This window comes from Myripristis murdjan, chromosome 4 (genome assembly GCF_902150065.1).
Source record: "Myripristis murdjan chromosome 4, fMyrMur1.1, whole genome shotgun sequence".
Lineage (NCBI taxonomy): Eukaryota > Metazoa > Chordata > Actinopteri > Holocentriformes > Holocentridae > Myripristis > Myripristis murdjan.
The window spans coordinates 26,949,041-26,976,798 of NC_043983.1; the positions used below are offsets into that span (position 1 = coordinate 26,949,041).

At 41.8% G+C, this 27,758-nt stretch overlaps 1 protein-coding gene across 1 annotated transcript in view; it reads left to right on the forward strand.

The window, feature by feature from the left end:
* The window catches only part of LOC115357998 (contactin-associated protein-like 4), a 107,563-nt gene that overhangs the window by 31,218 nt on the left and 48,587 nt on the right, over positions 1 to 27,758 (forward strand). Inside the window, exons 3-9 of the mRNA XM_030049766.1 lie at positions 2,949 to 3,142; positions 6,776 to 6,923; positions 10,432 to 10,635; positions 19,989 to 20,164; positions 21,437 to 21,574; positions 24,890 to 25,157; positions 26,765 to 26,914. Coding sequence (XP_029905626.1) covers positions 2,949 to 3,142; positions 6,776 to 6,923; positions 10,432 to 10,635; positions 19,989 to 20,164; positions 21,437 to 21,574; positions 24,890 to 25,157; positions 26,765 to 26,914 — 1,278 coding nt within the window. The remainder of the gene's footprint in view (positions 1 to 2,948; positions 3,143 to 6,775; positions 6,924 to 10,431; positions 10,636 to 19,988; positions 20,165 to 21,436; positions 21,575 to 24,889; positions 25,158 to 26,764; positions 26,915 to 27,758) is intronic.

Consider the following 27,758-nt stretch of genomic DNA (forward strand, 5'->3'; position numbering starts at 1 on the left):
TTTCGTAGCATTAATTCAGTTTCTACAGGATGATGGTGTACAAAGATTGAACAGGAAACTAACCCTAACCCTAACCCAGCCAACAAAAGCAAGATTAAATACACTAAACAAAATGTGAAATCTGTGGCTGTTGTACCCTTTTGTTCTTTAGAATCACAATAATCCATCCATATCCAGTAAAAAAATAACTCACTGAAAAGCTACATTACTCACTGCATTGGGGCTTTGCACGATCCCTCATGTCCATGTCTGAATGACAAACTGACTTTATGTTCGTGAAATGTTGCCTTCTCCTGTTCCTATAAATTTGTCCTTGTTCAATGGCTCTCATGACATTTGGAGAGCCCACAAAATGATGCAGTGTGCCCCTTTTATCACGTGTCTTTGCAGCTCACGCTCTAACCAACGGTTGTATAAAGTGCTGCCTACTGCTGCTATTGCTGATGTAACTTGGTGGCAAAGGTTGAAAAAAAAAAGTGTGTAATCCCAAATTTTGATTTGGCTGAGCTATTCCAATTTTCTGCTTGCCGTCCTATTCATTTACAGTGGGAATCATATCCAATACGTTCTGTAATTAAACATTTTGCAGTGTCCTAAAATGTTGAAAAGGAGCAGTTGCAATACTATTTAGTAGATGTGTTTTACTCGATGGACTAGTAAAACCTCTTGATAAACAAGGTTGGACCAGTGACCTTGTTTAACCTTGCTTATTTTTCTTAGGAAGGAGACAACAGTCGGCCATTGCAGCTGCCAGACATCCAACAGTTCTGAAAGATATCACTTTTTCACAGGCCACAATATGAACACAGTGTGAGATATACCCAATAATCCGGTGACACCCTTTCAGGCTGATGCAGCAGCTGTATACCAGGATAGAAAAGGTGCATGTTACCTGGAATAACACTGGAGAGATGCTGGCTATGTGATCTGGTTCTACAAAATCATTGTTGAAAAGACTCAGCTCACTGATCAGGTCCTTACACTCCTGATGGACGGGGCCTCTGTAAAACTCAGCACATTTAAATGATTTCTTGGCATTCTCTATGTACCCTGGTAGTGCTGTCCCCTTTGATGGTCCCATAAAAGCTCAAGCACGTACTGTACGGTAAATGGCAGGACACATTTTAATAGCTTAGATGTGGAGAGTCGTCAAATGGCTCTAAATACCACTCCACTTGTTCAGAAACCCGTCAGCGGCAGCGGTGCACAGTGTAATTCGTTTTCCTTCACGTTCTTGTTACACAGCTATGCACATCCCACTTGATATCTTTGACATTTACTGGAATAAAGATTTCTTGCACTACACTCGAAAAAGAAAGCAAAAGGAGTGTACAAATGGACTTCTGTCACAGTCAGAATCTGTGTATGGGGTTGTTCAGGTGAATGCGTCATAAGTTATATGTTTATCACCCAAAAGTCACATTTTTCAGCTAAGTCGTGGTGTGAGCGTGGGCCTCTATGTATCAATGTTATGAGACTTCAACTTACAACCGCTCTAAAGGATAAACGCAGGAGCAAAAAAATCTAAAATAAAACTAAAAGTGGGCAGTAAGCAATATCAAGTAGCACATTCGTACCTGCAGGAGTGAGTCTCAGTGTTTTTTTTATGATAGCTGAAGCTAATGTGATCAGATACAAGAAGCTCAAGGAGGAATAGTCCTTCTGCTACAGTCACCCAGCCGACATCTGCCACACTGACAATTCACTTCAAGTTATTTCTACAGTTTCTCAAAGGCAATGGCAAGTTTCTCACAGGCAAAACCACTAAAAGTAATAACCTCTGTTTTGTCCAATTCACATCAAATCATTAATGGAAATTAGGTTATGTTTTGTTTTTAGTAATTAGCTTTTAAATATCTGCAGTGCTTTGTACTTACACACATGAAAGTGGTGACATGTAGGGTATAGGCTATATAAATACTAATTTATTGTCTAGGACACTGGACAGAACACAGAGTAAAAGAGAAAGCTAAACCATTTCGACTGTTTTCACCCCACTGAATGGACGTTATCAGTCATAATCACCCCCACAGGTCTGGGTTAGTCGGTCCCTGCTGCCCCTTCTAGAAGCTGTTACCACCTTGTTCTCTCGCCAGTCTGTCTTAACCAGTCCCGACGTGCCATGGCATAGTATGAAAACAGAAACAAAATCAGTCACATCAAGAGGTGGTTGTGTTGGTGGATGGATCGATCACACAGACCTTGACTCCAGGGCCTCGAGATTGAGTTTCCTAAACTTAGCAATTATCTTTTCCTAACCCTCACCATTACCTTTGACTAAATTTAACTATTGCAAACAACCCTTGCCTAACCTTAACAAGGACCCTTTCCTAAACTTAACCAATACAAAACAAAAGCTAAGCAAATGAAAGCTAACAAAAGTGGTTAAAGCTAACGTTTGAGTGGTTAAGAGCAACTAACGATAAGAATCGAAGTTGCAGTTACCCCATACCTTACTTACCTTACCTGACTGATAACATCCATTCAGTGGTCAAATCAGGTTACCCAAACTGGATCACCCATTGAGAAACTGAAACTGTAGAAGTAACTTGAAGTGAACTATCAGTGTGGCAGGTGTTGGCTGCATCACTGTAGCAGACGGATCATTCCTCCTTGAGCTTCTTGTGATTGATGACACTAGCTTCAACTGATGCTGGATGGTATCATCGTGTGCAAATGAGCTGGGATCGCTCCGTAGGCTTATGTCTCTCATATGATATCCTATGTTCTGGTTACAAAGTGACACAGTGATGTGAGTCAACAACTGAAGGTGAAGCAAGTCTGTACATCTGCCGACGCACGCTCACTGGCAAAGTTTGTTCCATCTCGTTCCAAGTAGATTGAAATGTAATGAATCACATTTGAGTGCTGTTATTTTTCTCTCCTTGCTCACACACAACGCTCCACTAATCACCGACACTCCCTCTGTGTCTCTCCCTCCCATCCAGGAGCCGGCGGCTGGTCTCCTCTACACTCAGACAGATATCAGTGGTTGGAGGTGGATCTGGGAAGGAGGACCCAAATCACCGCTGTCGCCACGCAGGGCCGCTACGGCAGCTCTGATTGGCTGATGGCCTACGTCTTAATGTTCAGCGACACGGGACACAACTGGAGACAGCACCGACAGGAAGACAGTATAGGGGTGAGTCTGCTGTCATGAGTGATTAGCACCGATGGGAAAAACCCTTCCAAATTGGGATGGAGTGTAAGTCGAAATGAAGAAATTAATTACCTAAGTGGCACTGTTGGCCTTTCTCTTTTTTTATTCGATTTTTTTTTTTTTTTTTCTAGCATTTCTGCTTTAGTTGGCACAGTGGAGAGAGACAGGAAAGACAGGACAGAGAGAGGGGGGGGGTGACATGCAGCAAAGGGCCGGAGCTGCAGCTAAGTGAGCCTCACTAGTGTGTGTGGGCCACATGGTGAACCACAGGGGCACCGACATTGTATGTGGGCAGTGATTCCTGCAGGATTCTGCCTCATAGTATGTGCAAGAACAGCCAATTACAAACAACAACCGGTACACACAAACACACACACATAGACTGACTGAGAAAGACAGAGAGAGAGAGTGTTTTGCAATGCATTACATTACATGATGCTAATAGAGTTTGCATTACATTCTGCAGCAAAAGCCATATATAAATCAAGCGCTCAACAATCATCATGTGCCAGATGAAACTATTTACCTTTCATGCTGCAATTCATTGATCACTCACCACCCTAAAAGAACTACACAATGAACAACTATAGCACACAGCATCATGGATATCACATCAAGAGAGCTTGCGTACATTGAAAGCATTCAGCACAGGCGCAAAAGCCGATGATTTCCCTCATTTCAACCTCACATCAGAGCAGTTCAGCCAAACACAACAACAATGCGACGGCAGAGCGAGACAAGCTGTAAATACGAGCCGCTTAGAGTTTGAATTGACACAAAGCAAAAGCGATAAACTATTAAAAAGACAGATGAGGGAATGAAATGAAATCATTTGTCTACCTATTTGAAGTGTATTCTGTTAACGTCTGATAGACGGTCTGACAGCACGTTCAAGGCAGGCGCGAACTTAGTGTTGACAATGCATTAACCTATTCAACGCTGCCAGACAAAGGCAGACACTCATCAACCTTCGATTTATTTTTCATCAAACACCTGACTGCTCCTTGGCATTTGGGTAGCCTGCTCTCAGCTCAACAAGCACTGGACACAAGCAGCGTATGGAGTGTGGTGGTGCAAGACTGAGTAAGAATGCAAAGATCATCAGAATGTGTCATCTCAGTTTTATTTAAGATATGAGCAGATAAATAGGTGAAAATGAATACTACCAGCTGTGTTAATGCCAGCACAGTTGGCACTGGTGTATGGCTGCAGGCGCCAGCGTCTGTAGAGACTGGTACCGCCTGCAGTGGCAAACCCACCCACCAGGAGCCTTTCACTCTTCATTAATAATGGATGGAACAATGAAAGGAACCTGTGCAGGGTGCTGCTGACTGTGTGGAGCTGCTGTCAAACAGTTTAACCTCTGTTGACAGGAGATTGGTGCTTTGGTTCAAAAACTCGTCTCTGGTAGGAAATGTCACAGCTTTGATTGCCGCAACAGCCAAGGTGTCCATCAACAATCTTCGAGCAAGACATTGAACCTTTGCCAGCGCCTTCACTGTCAGCCATTCTTGATAAGTGTGCGCGCTAAATGCCTAAAATGTAAATGAGAAATGAGCCAGAAAGCTGGCAGAGACCATCTGGTGACTTACAAACCTCTGCAGTGCATCTGATACTCAAACCCTTGTATGAATTCCTCCCTGCGGACTGGAGAGAAATTCACAGCTGTGGCGCTTCCTATTGCCTGTGGCCCTCTCTTCCTTCGACACTGTGGTTGTTCTAATCTACAGTATGTCTGCAAACTCTGCACATGTTCCCCAGTGCTGCTTTTTCACTCGCAAAGCATTATTTTTTTATTGCATTTTACCTTGTTTTTTTCTGTAATTACGCAGTGGGGAGCTTTGGTCACGTTGATCAGGGTGATGAGCCCCAAAAAAGCGTCTGTTCATTCCCCTTGTTCCAGTAAAAGAGACAGAATGACTGATCCCCTTTGAGCAAACTGCCGCATGTCAGAATGAGGGGGAGCTAAGCTGGTCTCTGTTGATTGAACAATGCTACTTTCAAGATGAGAACCAGCTAGATGTGATGTTGAGGCAGTCAAGCATCTCCTCCCACCTCCTGGCAGACGGCACATCCGTCTTGTTAGAGTAGTGGTCTGGTCGGGAGAACAGCTTTTGATTTGAAGTTGACAGGAGACAGTATTCTCGCAGCGAAGGATACAATCCCTGTGAGGGCTGGGAGTCATCACTAAGAGTCTTTTCGGCGGAGAACAGGGTACAGTTTGACTTGTCGCAGCTTAAAAACTTGTTGATTTGACACCCCGCGTGAAAGGTGATGAATCCAGATCAGCTTTCAGTGTGTTTTTAAAGCTCTGCAGATTAGTCAGGCCAGCTTAGTGAGTCTGTTCTCCTCATGGACTTTTCAGCTTGGAGGAGTGCTATGAGTGCTGCTCTCTTTTACTCCTTTTCTTTCTTTTCCTCTCCCCCTTTTTTTTTGGTGCATTTTGTCTTGTTGCTCTCTCTTTGCTTCTCGTCTCTCTCGCTCTCTCTCTCTCTTGCTCTCTCCTGCTCGCTCTCTCGCTCTCTCTTGCCCTCTCTCTCCGTCTCCCCTTGACTGAGGGCTTGTCAGAGCCTGGTCATATTTCAAAAGACGCTCACCAAGTAAATGAGATGCCGCTCTCCTCAGCCTCCTCAGCAGGAAACAGAGCCATTTGTTGAGCTTAACGCTCCGCTGCCCAGCCGGCTCAGCCCTTCAAAGCACTGAGGACGGCACTGAGATCACAATTATGCAGCGCCAGGGAAGCCAATTTCATTCACGCAGGCACATCAGTACACACTCGCGCACACACACACACACACACACAGACAATGTCTTGCAGTCAACACTTTAGCACGTGCACAATAACACACATACACACAAATGAAGATTTTTTCTTTTCTTTTCTTTTTTTTTTTTTGCAGATGTTAATGCGACCTCTGCTCTGTGTGCGCTATTTGTATGTCAACCAGAGAATCCCATTGGATTCCTACAGGCAGCTGATTGGGGAAATAGAAGCCATTAGTCTTATAAGAGAGGCTCGGGATGGAGACAGAATAGGTCCCAGAGTTATTGATCAGTGGACACACACACCCACACACACACACACACACAGCAAGAAAGCGACAGACAAAGAGACATTATCAGCACTTAGGATCAATGCCCTGTTTGAGCTCAAAGTTTGGAAATACAGAAGGATGGTCTTAGGATAAAGGAGTTTAATGAGATTTTTTTTTCGCTCCACTCCAGCTGTTTACTACAACTACAAGTGCCAAATCTCTTTCGTTTGAGGATCCACTCATCAAAAACACGGTTCTCTCCGCACAGCATGCTTTTTGTCAAGAGAAAGTTCAAAGACAGTATAGCTTTTAGTCTCTAGCATAGCACTGAAACTTCAGTGAAAATTTAAAAGAGAATATGCTCACTTAGTAGCCGGCTTGATTATAAGCGTCAAGATACAAAACAGACACAAAACCCTGTGTTCTTGTCTGATGTACTCCAGGAAGTAATTACTAGAAACACTGTGCCTCCAGAGCTGTTGTACACTAGGAGTGAAACCAGCTAAGAGATGGATGGATGGATGGATGGATGCATAATCAGGCAGACAGCCATCTAACACATTGCTCTGTGTTTTTCTAGGCTTTTCCAGGTAACAGTAATGCAGACAGTGTGGTTCAGTACAAGTTTCAGCAGCCGGTCATCGCTCGCTACCTCCGCCTCGTCCCTCTGGACTGGAATCCCAGTGGGCGGATTGGACTCAGGCTGGAGATATATGGATGTCCTTACAGTGAGTTCACTCTGACTCATTCACTCGTTCACTCACTCACTCACTCACTCACTCACTCACTCAAACACAAAGCGATGCCCATCCAAATTTCCTGCTGATGTAGAATACTGAATAGAACAATGACACTGTGTTTTTTTTTTATTTCCACCTTTTCCAGCTGTTGTACTTGATTATTGGAGGAAGCCTCAAAGCTGCAAATATTCATTTTTTTACACGATACAGTAATACCATTTATCACAATGATTAAAGAAGTCTCAGAAGTCTCACATAACGTTGAGTACAAACCTTTGCCCAAATACGGAATTCCGCAACAAAAGCATTTTTCTCTGTGGGGGAAATAAATGGGGCTTTCACATACTGTAATCATCCCCGTCACAGTCTGTGATTTAAGCCGGCGTTTAAAACTTGGATGTTTATATCTGCACGAGTTTCACTCTTAAATTGGACTGGATCCACTGCATTCGGCTGCCGCTTTCCAACTAGAATAATTATTTTGCTAACCAAAAGCTGATACTTCCACAGACATTAGATATGTCACAGCTGGCTCTTTCATGACCTGTGTCAGACAACATTTACAACCAGAATCTTTCTGGCTTGCTACCGAGACATTAAAGTACTTGGTTAGCTGGCAGTCATGTCTATTTTTTGGCAGAGCTGTCATCTTTTTTTTTTAAGGATGACAACAAAATAAAAACCACTTAGCCAATAGCAATTCTCTTTTGGTAATTACGCTGATTGTTAATCTTTACCTTAGTTTACACAGTGAAAATACATTTTGGTTGCTATCGAGTGCTGGTTTTCCTCTTATTGCTCTTCAAGACAGATGCACAAAGTGACACTGTGGAGGGGGATGGGAAACAGATAACAAGATGCTCTCTATGCCCACGTTCACACTTGGCTTCAACATATGTGACAGGCGATCTGATCATAAGTGGACAGCAGAAACATGCAGAAACAACTCTCCAGTGACCACCTGTGATTGGATTTGTGATCGACTTCAGATCTGTCAGAGTGACTTCTTTCCTGTCTTTCCTCACTTTGATTCCTCCGCTCCTCTCATAACTTCTTTCTCTGCACTTCTGTATTCAATGCTTCTGTCATCTTCCCAAAATTCCCACCCATTGTGTTTCTAATCTCTGGCCCGATCCCAAAGCATTTATGCCCAACCACTCTATTTTTAGTATGGCCCGACGAAGACATCGTCATCTCACCACAAAAACAAACCTGCTTCAAATTTGAATTTCACACTAACAATCTGCTCTGTCAGTGCGATGCGGCTCAATCATACAAACTGAATGGGTAGAACTGACGGTTGTTCATTCATTCGTTGTTGCTGCGAGTTGTGCACACCGTGACAGAGAGAGAGAGACACCGAACTGCCAGGTGCTTGTTTTGTCATGATTGAAGTTTCAATAAAATCGTTCAAACCAACTCTTCTGCTGATGCAGCGACATTGGTGAACACTACAGCTGTTTCCATGGTAAGGTGAACCACCCACAAATACTCTGTGAACTAAAGGCCCTCAAAAGCCTGTGCCGGTTCTACATATTCAATTTCTAGACTAGGACTTAGGGACTTTATTGTCATTGTCAGAAACAACGAAAAACAATTTAGCAGCTCTCAATATTCAAAACAACACTGCAAAAATGCAAAATCTTACCAAGATTATTTGTCTTATTTCAAGTCAAAAATGTCTTATTTCTAGTCAAAATATCTCATTACACTTAAAATAAGACATGTTCACCTCAGAAGTAAATTGTTTTTAGACAATTTTCACTTATTTCAAGTGAAAATTCACTTAAAACAAGTGAAAATTTGCTTGTTTCATTGGCAAAATTTGCCAGTGGAAAAAGTGAAAATTCACTTGAAATAAGTGAAAATTAGCTAGAAACAAACAAATTTTGCAAATGAAACAAGCAAATTTTCACTTGTTTCAAGCAAATTTTCACTTGAAACAAGAGACAATTGTCTAAAAACAATTTACTTCTGAGGTGATCATGTCTTATTTTAAGTGTAATGAGATATTTTGACTAGAAATAAGACATTTTTGACTTGAAATAAGACAAATAATCTTGGCAAGATTTTGAGTTTTTGCAGTGAAGTAGGAGAATTCAGATATAGTGACATAAAAACTAATCAATAACCACTGCATCCTCGGTCACGTCCAAAGATGGTTTTAGTGATCAGATCACAGATCCAAGACACTTCCACTCAAGATGAAGATGTTGAAACAAAGTGTGAATGGGGTGTGTATCCGCTCTGAGGCAACAGGATTTACTGGGAATGTGGTCCTACATTTGGAAGGCACAGATGCTACATGTAGTAAATTTAAAAACATGATGAATCTGTATAGCGTTTTTTTTTTTTGTTTTTTTTTTTCCAAAATTGGTGAACACATGCACTCCCGCAGGGATGTGGACCCTCAAACTTAGAGGTGGTGCTTCACGTCACTAGACATTGAAGACTGCAGCGTCAAATTAAAGCTGTGAGGACTTGAAAAACACTCATGAAACCGATGACACCTCTTGGTCACACCCCATATATTTTTATCTGCCAGATGCACAGTCTTTTTTTAAGATCCGAGGTTGTTGCGCCACAATCATCAGCAATAACTAGACAATGTGACTTTGGTGCGCTGTTTGAAGTGCCTGTGCGTTACGGGAAGGCAGGTCGGTCTGGATCATTAGAATAAATTCAGTCAGAGAGGAATTAGCAGGCAAAGTCGATATAATTCAAACAATGTAAACACCATGAGCCATTAGAAAATATGGGTTGTTGCCTGATTTAAGTGCCGTATCTATGTGTGAGGGGTATAAAGGTCACACTCTCTCATTATGGTGTTCAATAAGAAGGGAATTAACTGTCAGAATAAATGACAAATGCCTCGGCTATGAAATGCGAGCGATTCGGGGGTTTGAGCACACAGGAACAAGCTTCGGTTTGCTGCATTATAAACATCCAAATTAAATGTCAGGACGCCTGTTTTGCAATGCAATGTGTCGTGTCCAAAATGCTGTATTTTACCATAATATTTCTTCGCTCTCACACACCTCACCACTCTTTCAGATGTGCTTGGACAGATTGCTCACTTCGCTGCTGTTTGTATTTTGCTCCCAGGTTCTGCTTTCTTGCTTCCTGTGGGGAAGGGCGCACAATCAACTCAAAAATTTCATTTCGGCAAACACAATCAACAGCTCCTCAGTTAGACCCTCTTTTCTGCTGCGTTTTGTGATTTAGGCTGATAAGATAGGTGCAGTCTTACATAAAAATCCTGGCAAATCTTGCAGTTACAAATTCATAACAGCGGTGACAGGGATTTCAACATGTGCACACTTCTAAGGTCAACTTTCACTCTCAGACTTATTTGGCTGTGCAACTCATGCTGCAATATTTTGACTGTTCTGACTGTGAATTTGTGTCATTTGAGTCAAGAGTTTCTGACTATGCCTCTGTGCTGTTTGCCTCAAGAATAAAACTCTGCCTACTGTATTTCCATGTTGTCCCGCAGCCTCTGATGTGGCGAGCTTTGATGGCAGCAGCAGCATGCTCTACAGGTTGAGTCCGCGGCCGAGCCGGACAGCCAGGGAGCTCATCTCTCTGAAGTTTAAAACCCTGAGGAATGCTGGGACTCTGCTCCATGCAGAGGGACAGAGAGACCATAGCCTTACCCTGGCACTGGAGAAAGGAAAGCTGCTGCTCTATTTCCAGCAAGGTAAAGTACAGCACTGATTTCCCACGATATACATGCATGTACCCACGTACTTTGACTCAAATATGGCTGAAAACAAAGGCAATGAGTGCTGTATTGGCGGATTTTGGAATAGCATTTTGTGTATTGGTTTCAAATGTATACGAATGTCATTAAATTTGCACCAACTCCTTCATCTCATATAAGGATGTTGACATCTGCTGCTGTTATCCAGTCGATATAGACTGTTGAAATCTGCCTGAACAAGATCTATAATGATCACAAAGCCCCCCGCATAACCTGGCTGATTTGGGTCAGATTAGATTGCAAAGGGACTATAGTGATGCCAGCACCATCGATCAGATTTTAATGAAATTTGAGAGGATGGTGCATCAGATGGCATTTTAGTGGGAGTTATGACAAATGATAAAACCACTCATTTGTCATTATTTTTCATGTTTAGATGTCATTTTGCTCGTGCTTTTGCTCTGAAGACTTAAAGCGTCAGGTGCTGTGTGGCAGTGGCTTTCAATTCTGGTTCCCGAGACTCAAAACCCAGCTGGTTTTCATTGTAGCCATATATTCAAGGAGTATTTTACACCAGGGGCACCAGATGAATGTAATTAACTAACTGTTAGAACGGAGAACCAGCAGTCCCTAGAGTCCTGAAGAGCACTCAGAAGCATTGGTGTACATTATCCTTTTGAGCAGTTCATTTATTTATATAATTTATTTTTTTTAAAGCATCCGCCTTTTTTAGGCAGTCAGCTTGGTGCTTTTTGTGGTGAGGTTTGATCCCAGACTGCCAAGAGTCCATGTGTAGATGCCGTGGTGAGAAACTTAACCACACCGCAATCTCCGAGTCAGTTTGGCTGGAGTATTGGATATTTGAGTTTCTCTGCTCTGATGATTCTGCAAGGGGTTTGGAAGACTTCACCAGCAAATACTGCAGCCCTATCTGCTCATTCGTTGCTCATCACTTTGAGTAAATGTCAGCTGAATGCCCAAACTGTATGGTGTAATGATGTCCTGATGCCTGCCTCTACGTCGAGTTTAGTCGTGAGCAAATTTTTGTCCTCATAATGAAATGAGCCGAGCCACGGATCAGTCTCCGACCATCTGTTTGTTTGTTCATGTGTTTGTCTGTTTGTCAGATGTAATTTCTGAGATACCACTGATCGGATTTTGAGAAAACTTTGGGGAATGATCCCTCTCACTGCTTACGCTGATTAGCCCAGAGAGGGTGTGCTACATTATTCATTTGTTCATCCATATGTCACAAGCAATATCTCACATATCGCTGATCGGATTTTGACAAAGCCCGGGGAAGCTATGCCTCTCATTACTGCATTCTGGCATTCGCAAAATGACACTGTTCAGCCCAGGGAAGGTGCTGCACTTCCATTCCAAAACCAGGCAATATATTAGCTACCATGAGGGGAAGTGCATCACTCATAGAGGATGACATGGTTACTGTTGCCTCTTTGTCCCCCTCTTCTCTCTCTCGGCTCGATGTTCTGATTCTCTCGGTTAATCTGTGATGGATGTTAGCAACACGAGTTTAAGGCCAAACTCTGTTGTGCACGGTGGACTAGCACAGCAAGACATGATGCATGGCTTCTACTGGCACAGACTAGAGGACCATAGAGAGGTGTGTGAGTATGTGTGTGTGTGTGTGTGCGTGCGTGCAGGTGTAAATGAGGTTAAACCTGAGGTGTTGTCAGCCTGCCAGGCTGGCATAGTATCTCCATATGGCACACCTCTCATCAACCCTGCCATCTGGCTGCTCGCGTACTCTGCCTCTCTGCTAACTTACCAACAATGCATCCCTCGACTTCTGTCTATTCCACCCTACCTCCCGTCATATCTCTCTTAACCTCCCTCTATCCCTACCCCTCTCTACTCCCTCCCACCCCTGCCTGCCTTTGCTATTTCACCCTTGTAGCTACCACGCTCCATCCCCTGTTTCTACATTCCCACCTCCACCCACCCCTCCTCTTCCCTTTCATCCCACTCACCCCCTGCTGATTCCCAACAATACTTTGCCTCCCTCCTCCCGTCCCTCTGGAGCATACAGCTATAGTTAAGCTTTCCTACTCCCTGGTGGCAGGCGTTGTCTTCTGTCTGTCAGCCTTAGAGAGGCGTCATCCACAAGACCTGACAGCCTCTGATCAGCTCCCTGACTGACGTCTGTCACAGCTCGCTGCTAAGCCCGCGCTGATACTACAATAAACTTCTAGTGGAGCTCTGCGTCTCAGAGTGGGAAAATAAACATCCCCCATTGTTACAACAGAGCACAGATTAGGAAGAGCTCTGCTTATCCAGCGATAGAGCAACACTGAAAAAAAAACAACATCCCCTGCTCTGCCTCAATCATACTGTCACTGCATCCTGCTATACGTAAGTCTCTTTCCTTCACCTAGCTCTCTCTGTTTTCCTGCCTGCTTTGCTGCCCCCCTATCCTCTCTTTCCCTGCTTTCTCTGTTTTCCTCTTTCCCCATTGTTATTTATCACAGCCTTTCTCATATGTCGACCCAATTCTCGCCCTACTAGATTTTTTTCAGGGGCGATTATTTGCCTTTTTCAATTGCATGCTCTTTGTCTCTTTCTCTCCCCCTCCTCTCTCTCTTCCCTTCTCTTTCTCTTTTGCCCCCCTTCCTCCCATTCTCCTAGGAGTTTGCAGTCTGCAGACGGTGTAATTTAGATCAATAGCTTGGAGCATCCAGCCTGAGCCACAGCATGCTCTCCCACAGTCAACTATTGGCTCAAGAGTCCAACAGAAGAGAATAGAGGAAAACAGAACAGAACAGACCAGAATGCAATATAACACAACTGAATACAGCTGACCAGATTAAAACAAAACATAGCAGATAAACAGAATATTGCAAGAAAATAGAATAGATTACAACAGAAAGGAACAGAGATTGAAGAGTTAGATTACAGCCGAGTCTCCCTCTGCAACAGAGTGTGGGAGATTTCTCCGAGGTTTTCATACTTATCTCTCACATTTGGCAACCTGATCCCATCTGTCCCTGGTCTCTCTTTAACGGTGATGCATGTCCCATCATGAGCAGAACAAGCTGGCTGAGGCAGAGGAGCTGGAGACGCCTAATGATGGCTAACACTGAACGCAAGGGACAAGTGTAGCTTATAAAAACACACAGAGAAAGGACCGGCCCAGAGCACACATATTTGGTTTTATAAGAAAAGTCTCTATAACAACCATGGACTGAACGGCTTGATGGTTGGATGGATCATGAATCCTGAATCATAAATGAATGAATAGGTGAATGAAGATAGATAGATAGATAGAAAGCAGGCTATAAGCACACACAGGCAACCAAATAAATAAATACAACTACTAGACAGTTATGGCCACTCTATCCGCCTGTGGGTGTCCAACCAGTTGGAATAAATTGGCTGGCTCATTAAGATTTATATCCGCTATCCAAAACCATCTCATTTCTCCTCTGCTTTACATTAATCAAAATGCCAGTTTGCTATAATATAGCTCACTGGTTCATAATTCAGTTCAATTCTTAACTGTCACTGGGAAGCTCTAACACACCAGCAGTAAATATAGTGAGGGTTAGTGTGTCCTGCTCCAGTGCTTTCTGGGCGTTAGGTATCGCTGGCTAAAATAAGACGAATTCACAAAAGTCCAGCTGGAAGCCCTACATATGGCCTTTTTCAGTATTTTTGGAGGGGAGGACATGCCGTTGCTTATTCCTGACAGCGTTGAAAGCTTGGCGTGTTTTCAGCTTTTTTCATTTCATTCCATTCATCTCAAAAGAGCGCCATGCTCAAAGTGGTTTTCAGTAATTTCACAGAGAAACAAGGGCCATGACCAGAGCTTCCCCTTGGCATCTGCTGAGTGCTGTTAGCTTTCACAGACATGCCCAAGTCATTCTGGATGAAGTGTGTCCGTTGGCACAGTGAATAGCAGACAAGGATTTGGGGTTATTACTTTTGTATTCATTTAGTCTATTCTATTTTTTTCTGCTGGCATAGACAAAGTCAACAGCAGCCCTGCACAGCTCGGATTCACTCCTGTCTAATCCAGCACATTGCAGATCACTAATCTGATCTAAGCAAATGCTGAAATACGTCATATAACATAGTTGTATTCACTTCTCAGCCTCATTTTGGAGGAATTCAATCGATGCAACATCTGATTTGACATATTTATGTTTACTACAATTTAATACTGTATGCAGCATCTATTCAACACAAACAATGCACAATTACCTAGTTTGGAAGACTCCAAATACAGAGCAGAGAAGTTTTTATGAAGTTGTCATCTCTTTAATCTGCATTGTCCAGAACAATTAGTACAGGAGCACCACGAGGCTGTGCATAATCACCTGTTTTATACCCCATATGCAAACAAATGCCAGTCATCTTGGCCAAAGCACATGTTCTTTAGATAGGCAAATGATACAGCTCTTGTTTTTTTTTTTTTTTTTAGATGCCGCCAATCCCATGTTGGTGTTTGAGAAAGCAAGAAGTAATCTTTTTAAATGTTGTGTGTAGAATTACCTCCGGGTAAATGTTCACTTTCAGTTAATTAAATCTGTTGTTCCGCTCACATCTCTCACAGCAGTTACATAAGTTCAATAGTAATAATCAAATTCTCTGACCTCTTTATGTCTGTTTTATGAAACGTTTTAACTGTTGGAGTTATTTGAATCTGGAGCAGATGTGCTAAAGTCCGGGACAAACTACAACATTTGATAACGACAGCAAGCAAAATGATTGGACTTTAACAAACATCCACAGATAAAGTGCATTGTATTCTAAATGACCCCTCTCACCCGTTTCACCACAGATATATGCTGAGTCAGAGGGGCAGAAGATTGCAATGAAAAATTAAAACAAAAATGTTCAAGCAAGCCTTTGTCCACATCGGCATTAATTTGTTTAACACTGGACTTTTAAGTCTTTTACCTGGATCTTTTAACTTTTAAGCTTTTGTTTGTCCTCACTCAGTGATGTCTTGCATGATGAGGTGTGTGAGGGTGCTGTTGTTTACAAAGTTTTTGTGTCATGCCATGTCATCTTGGATTTTAACTGTGTATTTTTTGTAGCACCACTGACGGATTGACTTTTCCACGTTCAGATGATAAAGTGTAGCTTGGCTTGACTTGACTTGATGTAATGGTAACATTGGTGACAATCACTTGAGGTCCTTTGGTGATAGTCAGAATATCGTTCACCACTTTGCTAGTAAACCTACTAGTTAATGTTGTGCCATGACAATTTCAAAGCGAGTGATAATCATGGTTTTTGGCTAGTGTACAGTGTCATCCATCAGAAAAAAAAAAATGGGGAAATGTAGTGCTGTAAAATGCATTTACATTCTTCATCCCAAGCGTTTTTTCCCCCCAGAAGTTAAAAAATTTATACATCTTGCCATTGCTTATTTAACTGAGTGTGCTGCAAGATTATTTTCAAAAAAATTTGTTACTTTTTTTCCCCGGATCTATGGAAAATCGCACCAGCCTGCTGGCCACGAGTAAAACTAGTGGGCGGTTTTGGTCAACTTCCATCTGCAGGACTGTTTGTTATGTACAGCTTCTTAAGGAGTTCAGTCAGCAGCCCTGGCATTTTCTAAGGAGCCACACACTTGCTTCCACAGAGATAGCCATGGGACTCTTCCTGAAACTGCACTGCCTCGCTCCACAGCCGACTCCTTCTGTGCAGGGGGAATGTGCGACGCGTAGTAAAAAGTTGATGATGCACATTACAAGAGTGGAAAGACGTGTAAATGATCGACTGCCACAGGGAAAGACCTGAGACAGCAGAAAGAACACTGGTATTCAGGCCAAAGTATCCGTGTAGTTTTTTTCCCTCCAATACATTTTATGTTAATACCTCAATTCCCACGTATACGCCAACCTGAGAATTAATTTAGAGAATGTACATTAGTTTTACAGTCGAGAGTTATGTCAAGTACACCATGTGAGATTGAAATGCCGAAACAATTATAACAGGCTGTCTCCTGGTGAGTCCTGCCATTGGCGTCCTTCATAAACAGATTTAGAGTCAGAGCGAAGAGCCATAATGGAATAGCAGACAGAATATGATTAGGTGATATTGCCTCAGGGAGCTGTCTGGGAAGGTAGACTACTGGAAGCTCTCATTCAGCACTGATTCTGCACTGGTGGCGGGCATGCTGAGTCTAAGTGAGGAGCCGGCTCTTTTTGTTTGGTTCACTTGAAAGAGCTTTTTGTTTGGTTCTAATTTTGCTCCTAATTCAACTTTTTTTTTTTTTTTTTGAACTGCGGCTTGATTTTTGCATTGGTATCCTGTGAGTGTGAGACGCAGCGGGTAGTGAATATTTTATTTGATAATATGCCTATTACAAGATTGCAGAGCTCATGAAATTGACAGATTATGAAAAAAAAAATGTGTGCTTTAACAGCAGACATATCAGTTCTACGCCATTATTATACCTTGTGTTATTTTTTTTGAGACTCAGTGCTGTGATTAATCATGTTGACTAATCCAGTTGACAATCCACAGTTTGCTTGGACTGTGACAAAAAGAATAAAAATAGCCCACTCAGTTATTGTTCTCTCTTGCTACATTTGTAACAGAATATTTGCATCTGAATTATCCCTCTTGACAGAAAAGAAATGCCTTGTTTAATAAGGCACTGGGCGTTACAGAAGCTGTGACTGTCAAGATGAAGCGTCGTGTGACAACGAATTTCCGTATGATGGAATGTAGCAAATTAGCATGTTGAGTCTGGCTCAATGTTGGCACATATGCGATTCGATGGGTAGTTTTATTGGATTTCACTTCATTCTCTACAAACATTTAAGAAACTGTTACTGAGATGTGCTTAACGTAATTGCAGGAACTGCAGTGCACACATTGCCACTGCCATCTGGATGCATAATGCATTGAGCACTGAACATCCCTGATTAGTTAAATGTATAAGGCAAGCCACAAACCTTAAATTGGAGCAGAACAGACTTTCCCATTCAAATCAGCATAGCAGGGATGGCAGTCATTTTATATGTGCTGTTGCCATTGCAAAGAACTATGGCCACTGCATCTTCTGTATAAATAAACTTATGACAAGTCGCTGACATGCTGAGGTGAGAGGACAGTTGAGATTGTTGGATCAATTGGTGGTAATTATTATTAACATTTATTACTCCTTAGCAGCAAGCAGCCACAGCACAACATACAGTATCTCCTCAGTCCTCAAGCCAGTGGGCCACACTTTATGTCCTGACATGCATTGTCATAGCAGCTCACCACAATGGCTATTTTATTCTATACCAGCTCAAAAAGACAAAGAGGAGGACACTTGAGTCTTGCCTTCGGTAATTGCATCTGCAGACTTTCATCAGTACAATACAGGATACACTGAATATGTTGTATCCTGTAATATCTTGAGAAATGACTGCAGATACAGTCACCATATGCAAGACTCAAGTGTCCTCCTCTTTGTATCAGCCCTGCATGGGGATTTTATTCTGTACAGCCAAATGACCACAGCGAACATCTAATGACCGTTCCACTAAATTCATGTTTTGTAACTCAAAAATCACCACTGATATTTTCAAAACACAAATTATTCTTCTTATTAAGATCATTGTACCAACAGATTGTTTGGCTATTAATATCCAAAGACTCGTGCCATTCTCCTGTGTTTGCCACGTCACAGTTGATCTCCGTTACTCCGTGTAAAATGCAGTTTGCTCTTCTCTCCTCTCCTTTTCGAGCATCCTCAGTCTCATTTTTGACCTCTCCACTTCTCCTCTCCAAAACCAAATGCAACAACACAGTGACAGAGCTGTGAATAATCATGAGCATAATGACAGCCTCCACGCCTTCAGTGTTACTCTTTTGCTGTTGTCAGTCACAAACATAATGCCTAGACACCTCCACGCCTTATTTGCATAAAGTTTGCTGTTCTTGGGGTGCGGTGGAGGCGTAAACACACAAGAGCTTAGGCGACCTCACCTTGCCCCAGAAGATCCAGGAACTTGGCCTTGGATTGGACTTGGATTTTTTTTTTTTTTTTGTGGAAAAGGGGCATTTTATATAGAGGAAAAAAAGAACCTTGAAAATGACCTATTCCTTCACCAATGACCCACAGCTCTGAGACATGAACATTCAATCTAACTCCATTCAGCCTGGATAAATGGAGCAGTTACTGCAGTGTAATACAGACATGTTTCTTCCAGTTGGACAGGAATGGGAGGCAAAGTTCTGTCTCTCTCAGAGTGAGTCTCCTCCCTCACATCTGCTCGGAGACTGGAGCTGCCCACACTGCCAAGGAGACAGGGAACAAGAGAGGGAAATAAACATTGACTGAGAGGACAAAAGTTTTATGAATAACAGTCAGTAAAGCATGTTTGTGTGTGTGTGTGTACTCAGCACATACAACAAATACATACACAAATAAATGTATGTATTTATACAGGATGTCACAGCTACATGGTACACACTATAAATCCCTTAAGCTGAAGAATGCCAAAGTATTTTTTCATATTTGTATCTTATATGCTTGGTCTCTTCTTCTCTCTTTATACTCATTTACGTTGTAATCCAATATGTCACCTGACTAAATAGGCTGATCTGACTCACTGGATATAAGGTCCCTGTTCACTCTCTTTCTCTTTCTCTTTTATCTGTCTGTCTATTTGGATGAAGTTGCATCTTTTAAAAAAAAAAAAAAAAAAAAAAAAAATCTCCCTCATATTTAATGATCGAGTGTTTCCAGCTCCTTCTGTTGTACAGTTCCTTCTGTCAGCAGAAACTCTCCTCTCTCCCAACACTTTGGGGGACGCAGAGATGGATCCACTAATTTGGACCTGCTGGTGTTCATCTGTCATTAATTATGCCCTGCTATCTCTTTGCAGCGTCATCATTTATTGTACTTGGTCCTCCTCCCTGCCGCCATGCTGCTGTCTGGTGCTCTCCGGTGACTGAGGGTGACCCCGGTCATCTGCTCCCCATTTGAAACAAAGATGAAAATATTGCGCTCAAGCTGTAGCATTCCCATGTCTCGCTGTGTTTTGATAGATCAAACATAAACTGGTTAACTTTTCTTGCGAGAGGAACATATAGGTATAAATTGATTCTTTCCAATATTTTCCAGCCCATCTGTTCTTATTGAAACCATTTCATGAAAGAGGACAGGCAGTATGCTGACCTATTTTTTGACCTAGGAGAGAGGAAGTAGAAGTCAGAAAAATCAAAGTTCCTCAGCAGGTAGTCCACATTAGACGAGTCCTACATGAGCTGGAGAGATAACTGTGCTATCAACAGCACCATCGTGACAACATAATTAATTACATCTTCGCTTGCTCATCATCCAGCTCTCCCTCCCCACCCCTCCTCCTTGTGTGTTGCAGGTATGAGTTTGTCCTCTGGCAGACAGCACCTGGTTTCTCTGGGCAGTCTGCTGGACGACCAGCACTGGCACCATGTGAAGGTGGAGCGGTTCAGCACTCACCTCAACCTCACCGTGGATAAAAACACTCAGCAGGTTCATATCCCAGCAGAGTTAAGCCACTGGGACATTCACCAGGTATGTAGGAGGTGTCGTGGTCATTCAGGACACACACACACACACACACACACACACTACACAAACACTCACACCACATGCCAGTTTTAACATGGGCTCCTCATGATTTCTATATGGTATTATGCAACAGTTAGATCAGACCAAATGATTTGACTGGCCAAGAGGCGTTCTGTGAGTGCTGGTATTCAGTACAACAGCACTCTGACATTTTACTATTATGTATCACTCCGCTTTACCAGTGTACTGTAATAACCGTTAATTGTTTTTGGCGTGATTGCAACAAACTTTCCACCACGGCACCACAAATACGGACAACAACATTGGAGTTAAATTATGAATCGTTGTTGGAACAGTACCAGGGAGAGGAAAGAAGCCTGGATACTGCCTCCCAGGCTGTGGTTATGGTTTGGGCTATGGTTAAGATGAAGGTTTGGAAGCGCTGATATTCAGTATAACAGCACTCCGTATAGCAGTTGGCTTATACTGATTATTACAGTTTTCATCATGTGCAGAGCCGGTGTAAAATACCCAATAAATCAACTGTTCTGCATGTGTGTGGCTGCAGAAGAGTTAATTGAAATATTAACTGAAATATTAAAGCTGTATTAGGTAAACTTTTTACCTAACAATATACTGTCAAAATCAAAAAGTGTGACTGCAACAGCAAATAGTTATAATAGAAAGTAAATGCAACAGAGAAGGGGGTCCTATCCTGCAGAACTGAGATCCAGTTGATTTGATGTTTTGCCCAAATGAATTTTAGGTGTTCAGTTCTGGTCGACTGGTAAGCAGCGAGTGCACGCTCCAACCAGAGACAGTTTGCCAATGATTATTGAACTTACTGGAACTACCTGCTGTATGCGCACATCTACCACTCAGTAAGAGGATGAAATTTAGGCCAGAGGAGTGTTACATTTATGCTGCATTATTTCTGGGTTATGAAGTCCTTCAAACTTTTAAAAGTTTTGATCAGATATCTCCTGGCATATTCTTGGGGCCACAAAAGTGCAAAGTTGCCCAGTGCAGCATTAATATTAAATGGCAAAGCCAAACATTAAATTACACATAATTTTATTATCATTATTTTTATATTATGTAATTATTTATTCAGCATTTGTATTCTTTTATTAGTATGTGTTTGAGCCATGCTATTTTCCATTGTGCCTATAATATGCCTAAACTGTTCAAAATCAGCATATCCTTTGGTCCATTTCTTAAATGCATGAATTCATTTCCAAGGTCCTGTGTACATGTTTATCTTTCCCGATGCAGTTAAGTCTGGGAGCCGTCCAGAGTCATGGATTTCTAAAGCCCAAGAGGAACTTCCATGGCTGCCTGGAGAACCTGCTGTACAACGGCCTCAACCTGATCGACCTGGCTAAAAAGAATGACCACCAGGTTGCTGTAGTGGTAAGTTAGCTTGCAGTTTGTTACAGTAGCTTATGAATATAACTATATGGCAAACTGGCAGGCTTAGCAACTCAGAATGATAATTATCTTCCTGCAGAAGATAAGCTAATTCACAGTGTTGTGGCTACAGGACAGGCCTTCAGTGGAAAAAATGTTTTTCTGTGGTATGGTAGCTTATCCATTGTAATCCAATAGACATGACTTGTACAATATCACCATGTAATGCCACACTGAAGTGTGTTATGGTGTGATATTGTACAAATAGAATTGGACATGAGTCACATGACTTGGACTTGGACTCAAGTCACAAATTTAATGACTTGATACTCAACTTGACAAAATCAAGACAGACTTGTGACTCATCTTTGACTTAAACATGAATGACTTGTGACTTCACTTTGACATGAAAAAGATGAAATAATTACACAGACTGGTCAGACTGGTTGGTTAAATGCAAACTGAAGTGCAGGTCGGCTATAAAGCAGCTGGTTAATGAATAAAATATCCCCTTAATACGACATGAGCTCCCGTAAAAACATGATACAAGAAATTTGGGGTGTTTCTTAAACATGTATCGACAAAATGCGGGTTTTTTCTTCCATATAACCCTAGAAGTGACACAGTTACTGGAGGAATACCGCAGAAATATTATACCAGCCGCGGCCGTGCATATGTGCGTGTTGCAGTTACCACAGGAATACCACAGAAATATCACAGGTCGATGTATCCACCTAAGCGAGAACCCGACCCTCTCAGATCTGCTGGAATAATGAAATAATCTTAGTCTGAACGTGATCGGGTCAAGCCTGTAGCAGAGGTGAAATACGTGGGAAAGTGGGAATTTCATTTTACGGTCTCTCTCTCTCTCTCTCTCTCTTACTCTTTTTCTCTTCCTCTCTCTCTCGCTCTCTGAAATGATACATGTTTATTTGCATATGGGGCAGGAAAGTGAGATCCGAACACTAAATGGGCAGGCGAGATGCATTTGGAGGCGATTGTTAATGCCAGGTGTGTACAGACGGACTGACAGCTGTCCACTTGTATTCGGATTTCTCAGGACGGTTGTAAACACCAGGTGGGAACAGCCTCTAAATGAACACGGCATGTTTCTCAGTGGAAATTACTCACTGGAATCATACATGTCAATATAGTGCCAACTTCCATTTCACCAAAAAATGCAGTTATTCACTTTCATTAAATCCATTCAAAGTCTTCACTACAAATATTATATGAGTTTGGACAGACATGGAGGTAAACTGCAACTTGACTGGTACACAGGTGGTATTTATAGTTTTACTCCAAAGCTGATAGACAACAAAGTTGAAATGGGGTGTGCTAATTGATCATGTGCAATAATTTGCATATATAGGGCAGGAAAAGGCAAAACAAATTATTAACTTATAAAATTTAGACTGGAAAAGAGCACCTGATGACTTGTGAAGGACTCAAAGCTCAAAGTTTAAGACTTGGGACTTGAATTTCAGGACTTGAGACTTACTTGTAATTTGAAAAACAATTACTTTGTCCTGCCTCTGACTGTACATCCACCATTGTGTTTCTAGTAATCCTATCAGTACTGTAAACAGTGAGCTGTGTATGCTGAGAAAATGTACATTTACGTGTGTTGTGTTGCGCATGTACACTGTATATTTACCATGCATGGAAAATAGCATAATGTGTATTTATTGAGCGGTACTACATTAACCTTGGAATAGCGAGCAGCCGGAGAAAACTTTTGATGTCGAATTCCTTTACATTCTGCCTCCATACTATTAAATTATTCAACACAACAATACGTACATGAAACATCATCGGTCAGCGTGCGTGTGGATGTGGGTGGGTAGCTTTAGGGCTGTTGCAGCTTAATGTTCACAACAGTGGAGCAGTGAACAAAAAGTCTAAAATATTACGTTTATTAAAAGTTATTTGGTAGTTTCTCCACAGCTGAGTAACTTTGATGATCCTCTTAAAGCGTAACGACGTGGCTTCATCTCTGTCTTTATAAAAGCCCCTCTCAGTTGTTATGTTTGTGCTGTTGTTGCCCAGTTGTTAACCTCTTTTATCAGCACCATATTAAAATGTTATTGAGATGGGAACACCCAGAACAAAGTGATGGATCAGTTTCATTCACTTCAGACTTTTTGTATATTCCTAACCCTCTCTTATCCCCTTAGATGTCATTATCTTCCTAATGGTCAGTGTCATCATTATTATTATCTGCATCATCATAGTCCTCTTTGTCTTCATACTCTGCATCACCATTATCATAGTTATCGTTATCTCCCTCATTGTCATCATTTGTCCACAGCCAAAAAAAAAAAAAAAAAAAGAAGTGGCATAGAGTAAGAGGAAAGAGGAGAGAGAAGAAAAGAAGTGAGGGATAGGAAGAGGCAGAGGATGGTCAAGAAAAATGACTGAGGAGAGAAATACAGAATAAACAACAGCCAACATTTACTGATAACATATTTATTAAAGGATGCACTGACAAATTATCATAACATAACTTAAAAAAAAAAAAAAAAAATCATGTCCTGTTGCAAATTTGACAGTTGTATCAAGGGACACACTGCAACAACATGATTTCTTTTTGAAGCTGATATTATCTGTATGCTGATACATTAGTGCCTCCCCAGTATTGATTATCCAAGTTTGCTCAGTGTGCATTTATGTTTGTGAATCCGTAGTGAATCCATGTGCTGTGTAGCTGACCCCCCTGAATACAGAATAAATGCATCAAATATAAATAACCATATCACAAGCCATTTTGTTCTAAATAAATATTTGTTTGTTTTTTTTGTAGCCATTTCGGTGTCAAGTGAACCTCTCAGAGCAATTGCACACATCTGTTGTCAGGAGCTCAGTTCATGCCAGAGGTGACGGGTCACTGTTTCTGTAATGTGTTGCTGAAAAGCTTCATACGCTAATGCTTCTAAACTTTGGGCCAAACTGTCCCAAAGTAATTACTCCAGCCTAATGTCTGTCTGTGTTTGTTTATTTGCTGCATTATGATAATTTTGTTGCAGTGCTGGCTTTAGGAAATGTGAGATAAATAGGGGAAGCGTAAGAGCTGCTGCCAAGCTGTTTGACCCTGACGCTTTTGGTTTGCTCCTTTGAAGCTTATTTTAGCCGTTCAGCTAATATCAATATGGTAATACAGGTGTCCTTTTTCAGAGACTTGCTGATGAGACCTCTGTGACATGAGGTCACTCCAACTCAGCCTCTGCAACTAATGAATATTCATGTTTTATTATCTCTTTTATAATCATTTCTGTCTCCCATCTCTCCCCTTTACACCCCCCCCCCCTCCTTTCTCAGGGCAATGTGACCTTTTCTTGTGCTGAGCCGGTTTCGGTGGCTGTGACGTTCACCGGCTCCCAGAGCTTCCTACAGCTGCCGGGATCGACAGGATGGACATTGGGGGTCGTCTCCCTGGAACTGCACTTCCGGACGTGGAATAAGGCGGGACTTCTGTTGACCTTTGACCTCCCCCAAGAGGAGGCCGTGGTCTGGCTCTATCTAAATGATGCCAGGCTCTGCCTACAGATCCATAAAGCTGGGAGAGTCCTGCGGGAGCTCAGCACCGGTCAGTCAAACTTGAACAGTCAACCCATAAACATAAACCCCTGCAGATCCACAAAGCCGGCTGGACACTTTACTCAAGTATAGGGAAATGAAACAAGATAAGTTTCACTTCTGATCTGCTGCCATAACAGCCCCTACATGTAGAATATTACCTCAATATATCATTTTCAAATTAATTTTGACAGCACTGTACCTGTAAAAAACTGAAGCCACTGTGGTTAATATTGGTTTAGTTTAGTGTGTGTTGCTCTCTGTGTTCGCTACGAGTGTGTGTGTGTGTGTTTGGCACAAAAGGTGCAGGACCGAGAAAGGAGAGGCCACCCAAAACAGCAAGAGGACTGCCTCATGCTCCTCGTTTGTTGCATGGAAGTCCAATTTGTTTGATTTGTTTACCTATAGGTAGATAAACACACAGGCATGTATAGATGCTGTTCAGTCCCACAGCGTCTAACTACGTCGGTGTGTAGCATCAAGTGTTGCTATAATTCTATGAAATTACTGCAGTCCTGGAATAACCACATCATTCACCAGGGTATTATCAAGGAGACAGGATCCACTGTACAGCACAGACACACTCTGATAGGTTAACTGTCTTTTAGTATCATAGTCTGGTAGCCAAAATGTGTTTTTTTTTTATCCACATTTGTTGAGGCAAAACTGTTTATGCTCCACCTAATTGTGACCAACATATTCACCAGCAAACAGAGATTAGCCGCTGCAGTTGCAAACACATATTATGATTCAAAAACTGGGTGGGCAAGCATGACTGAATGCAAAGTGAGTGAGTGCCATGCAGTTAGCTTTAGGAAAACTTTCAAAGTGGATATGCAAAGAGGAAGCTTTGCTTGCTCAGTGGAGTTGTAACTAATATAGTCACCAGCAAAAACTTTTTTTTTTTTTTTTTTTTTGCACAAACTGTAAATTAGCCTGTGCAGTTGCAGTAGCCTATCTAACACTTAGGAGGTGAGGCCATAGGCGGAGTTTGAAATTTGCGCTGGGGGGGGCAAACATTTTTTTTATTATTATTATTTTATTTATTATAATGCCAAACATAATGTAATTCAGATTTATTTCTGAAAATAATCTTATTTTCTTGCATTGCTTAAATGTTTATAGATATGTATACAGGAAAAAAAAAAATATTGGACCTATTTTTGACTCAATGTAGTGACACATTTCAGACGCTAGGGGGGGCAATGCCCCCCCTGCCCCCCCCCCCGCAAACTCCGCCTATGGGTGAGGCAGCACCTTTGACCAAGTGATAGACTGACTGACCTACATTTGACTCTTGCTGAACCCTTCTTGCACCACAGAAATATAAAATACCATACAATACCAAAATATCTGTTCTCCTTATACAAGTTTAGTCCAGTTCTATTATACAGTCAGGAGTATAACAACTTCATATCACCTCTTCTATATGCCTGTCTTCTCTCTGCAGGCTGCAGAGGGGGTGGGGGGCTCTGTGACAGCTGACTTGAAATACTGCCACCAAGTTAGCCAACTCAGTGGGTCACCAAAGTCAAGTTTCAAATTCTCCTGGCACTAATTTATGTGTGTGTGTGTGTGTGTGTGTGTGTGTGTGTGTGTGTGTGTGTGTGTTCCCAGGTTCAAGTTTGAATGATGGCCAGTGGCATTCTGTGGGGCTCAGGTCCAGACAGGATCATCTGACCATTACAGTGGATAAAGAAGAAGGAAGCAGCGCTCACACCAGCATCTCATTTCCATTTGTGACAGGAAGTCACCTCTTCTTTGGTGGTAAGAGAAGAAACATCAGTATTATATATATTCTATGTAAAATATGCATGAGGTTAATCCAGTGTCTGGAAGGTATGTATTGTTTTTCCTATTTTGTAGTTCACAAATTAGATATGTTGCTAACAAAACAGAAATGTCTGGCTGATCAGATATTATTGCACGCTAATTTTATATTATGATGTTTTATATTAGCAACAGAAAGGAGGCAAACACATTTCCCCACTAGGGAGGGATTACATGAAAGAGGTATAAAATGCAGAAATCAGGGCAATGGCTGTAAACATTGGCCTTCAAGCCAGGATAAATTTCACTGAAATAATTTTTTTCTTATTCAAGCCTTTTCTTAACCTTAAATGCATTGTTTTATTTACCTAAATACGATTTAGGTAAATAAATTATATCTAACCTCCAATGAAGCTGATTAAGTTGTCTAACCCACCTAATTGTAACCATGACAACAAGCACTAAGCCAAGCTGCCTTAGTTGCCGAACCTTAAGCAGAATTGTTTAACTTGCCTAAGCTTACCTGTTGCCTTGTGATGAACAGGTGAAAACAGTGGGTCTAATTCATTTTATTATCACATAATCTACTTTGTGAAAATAGCAAAGAAAACCAGGACAGATATGATTAACTATGTCTATTCCACGCTGTATATCGTAAGTTTAGAAACACTATTAACATGAATTGTTGGTGAACAGGTTGCCAACCCAATATGGCTGCCAAAAAAGGTGTGTCATGCCATCTGTTGTCAAAAAAACGTTTTAATCCTAAACGGTATCTAGGTAATCCTAATGGTATATGGCTCAAAATGATGATGAGCTGCCCCTCTGGATTATAATGTAT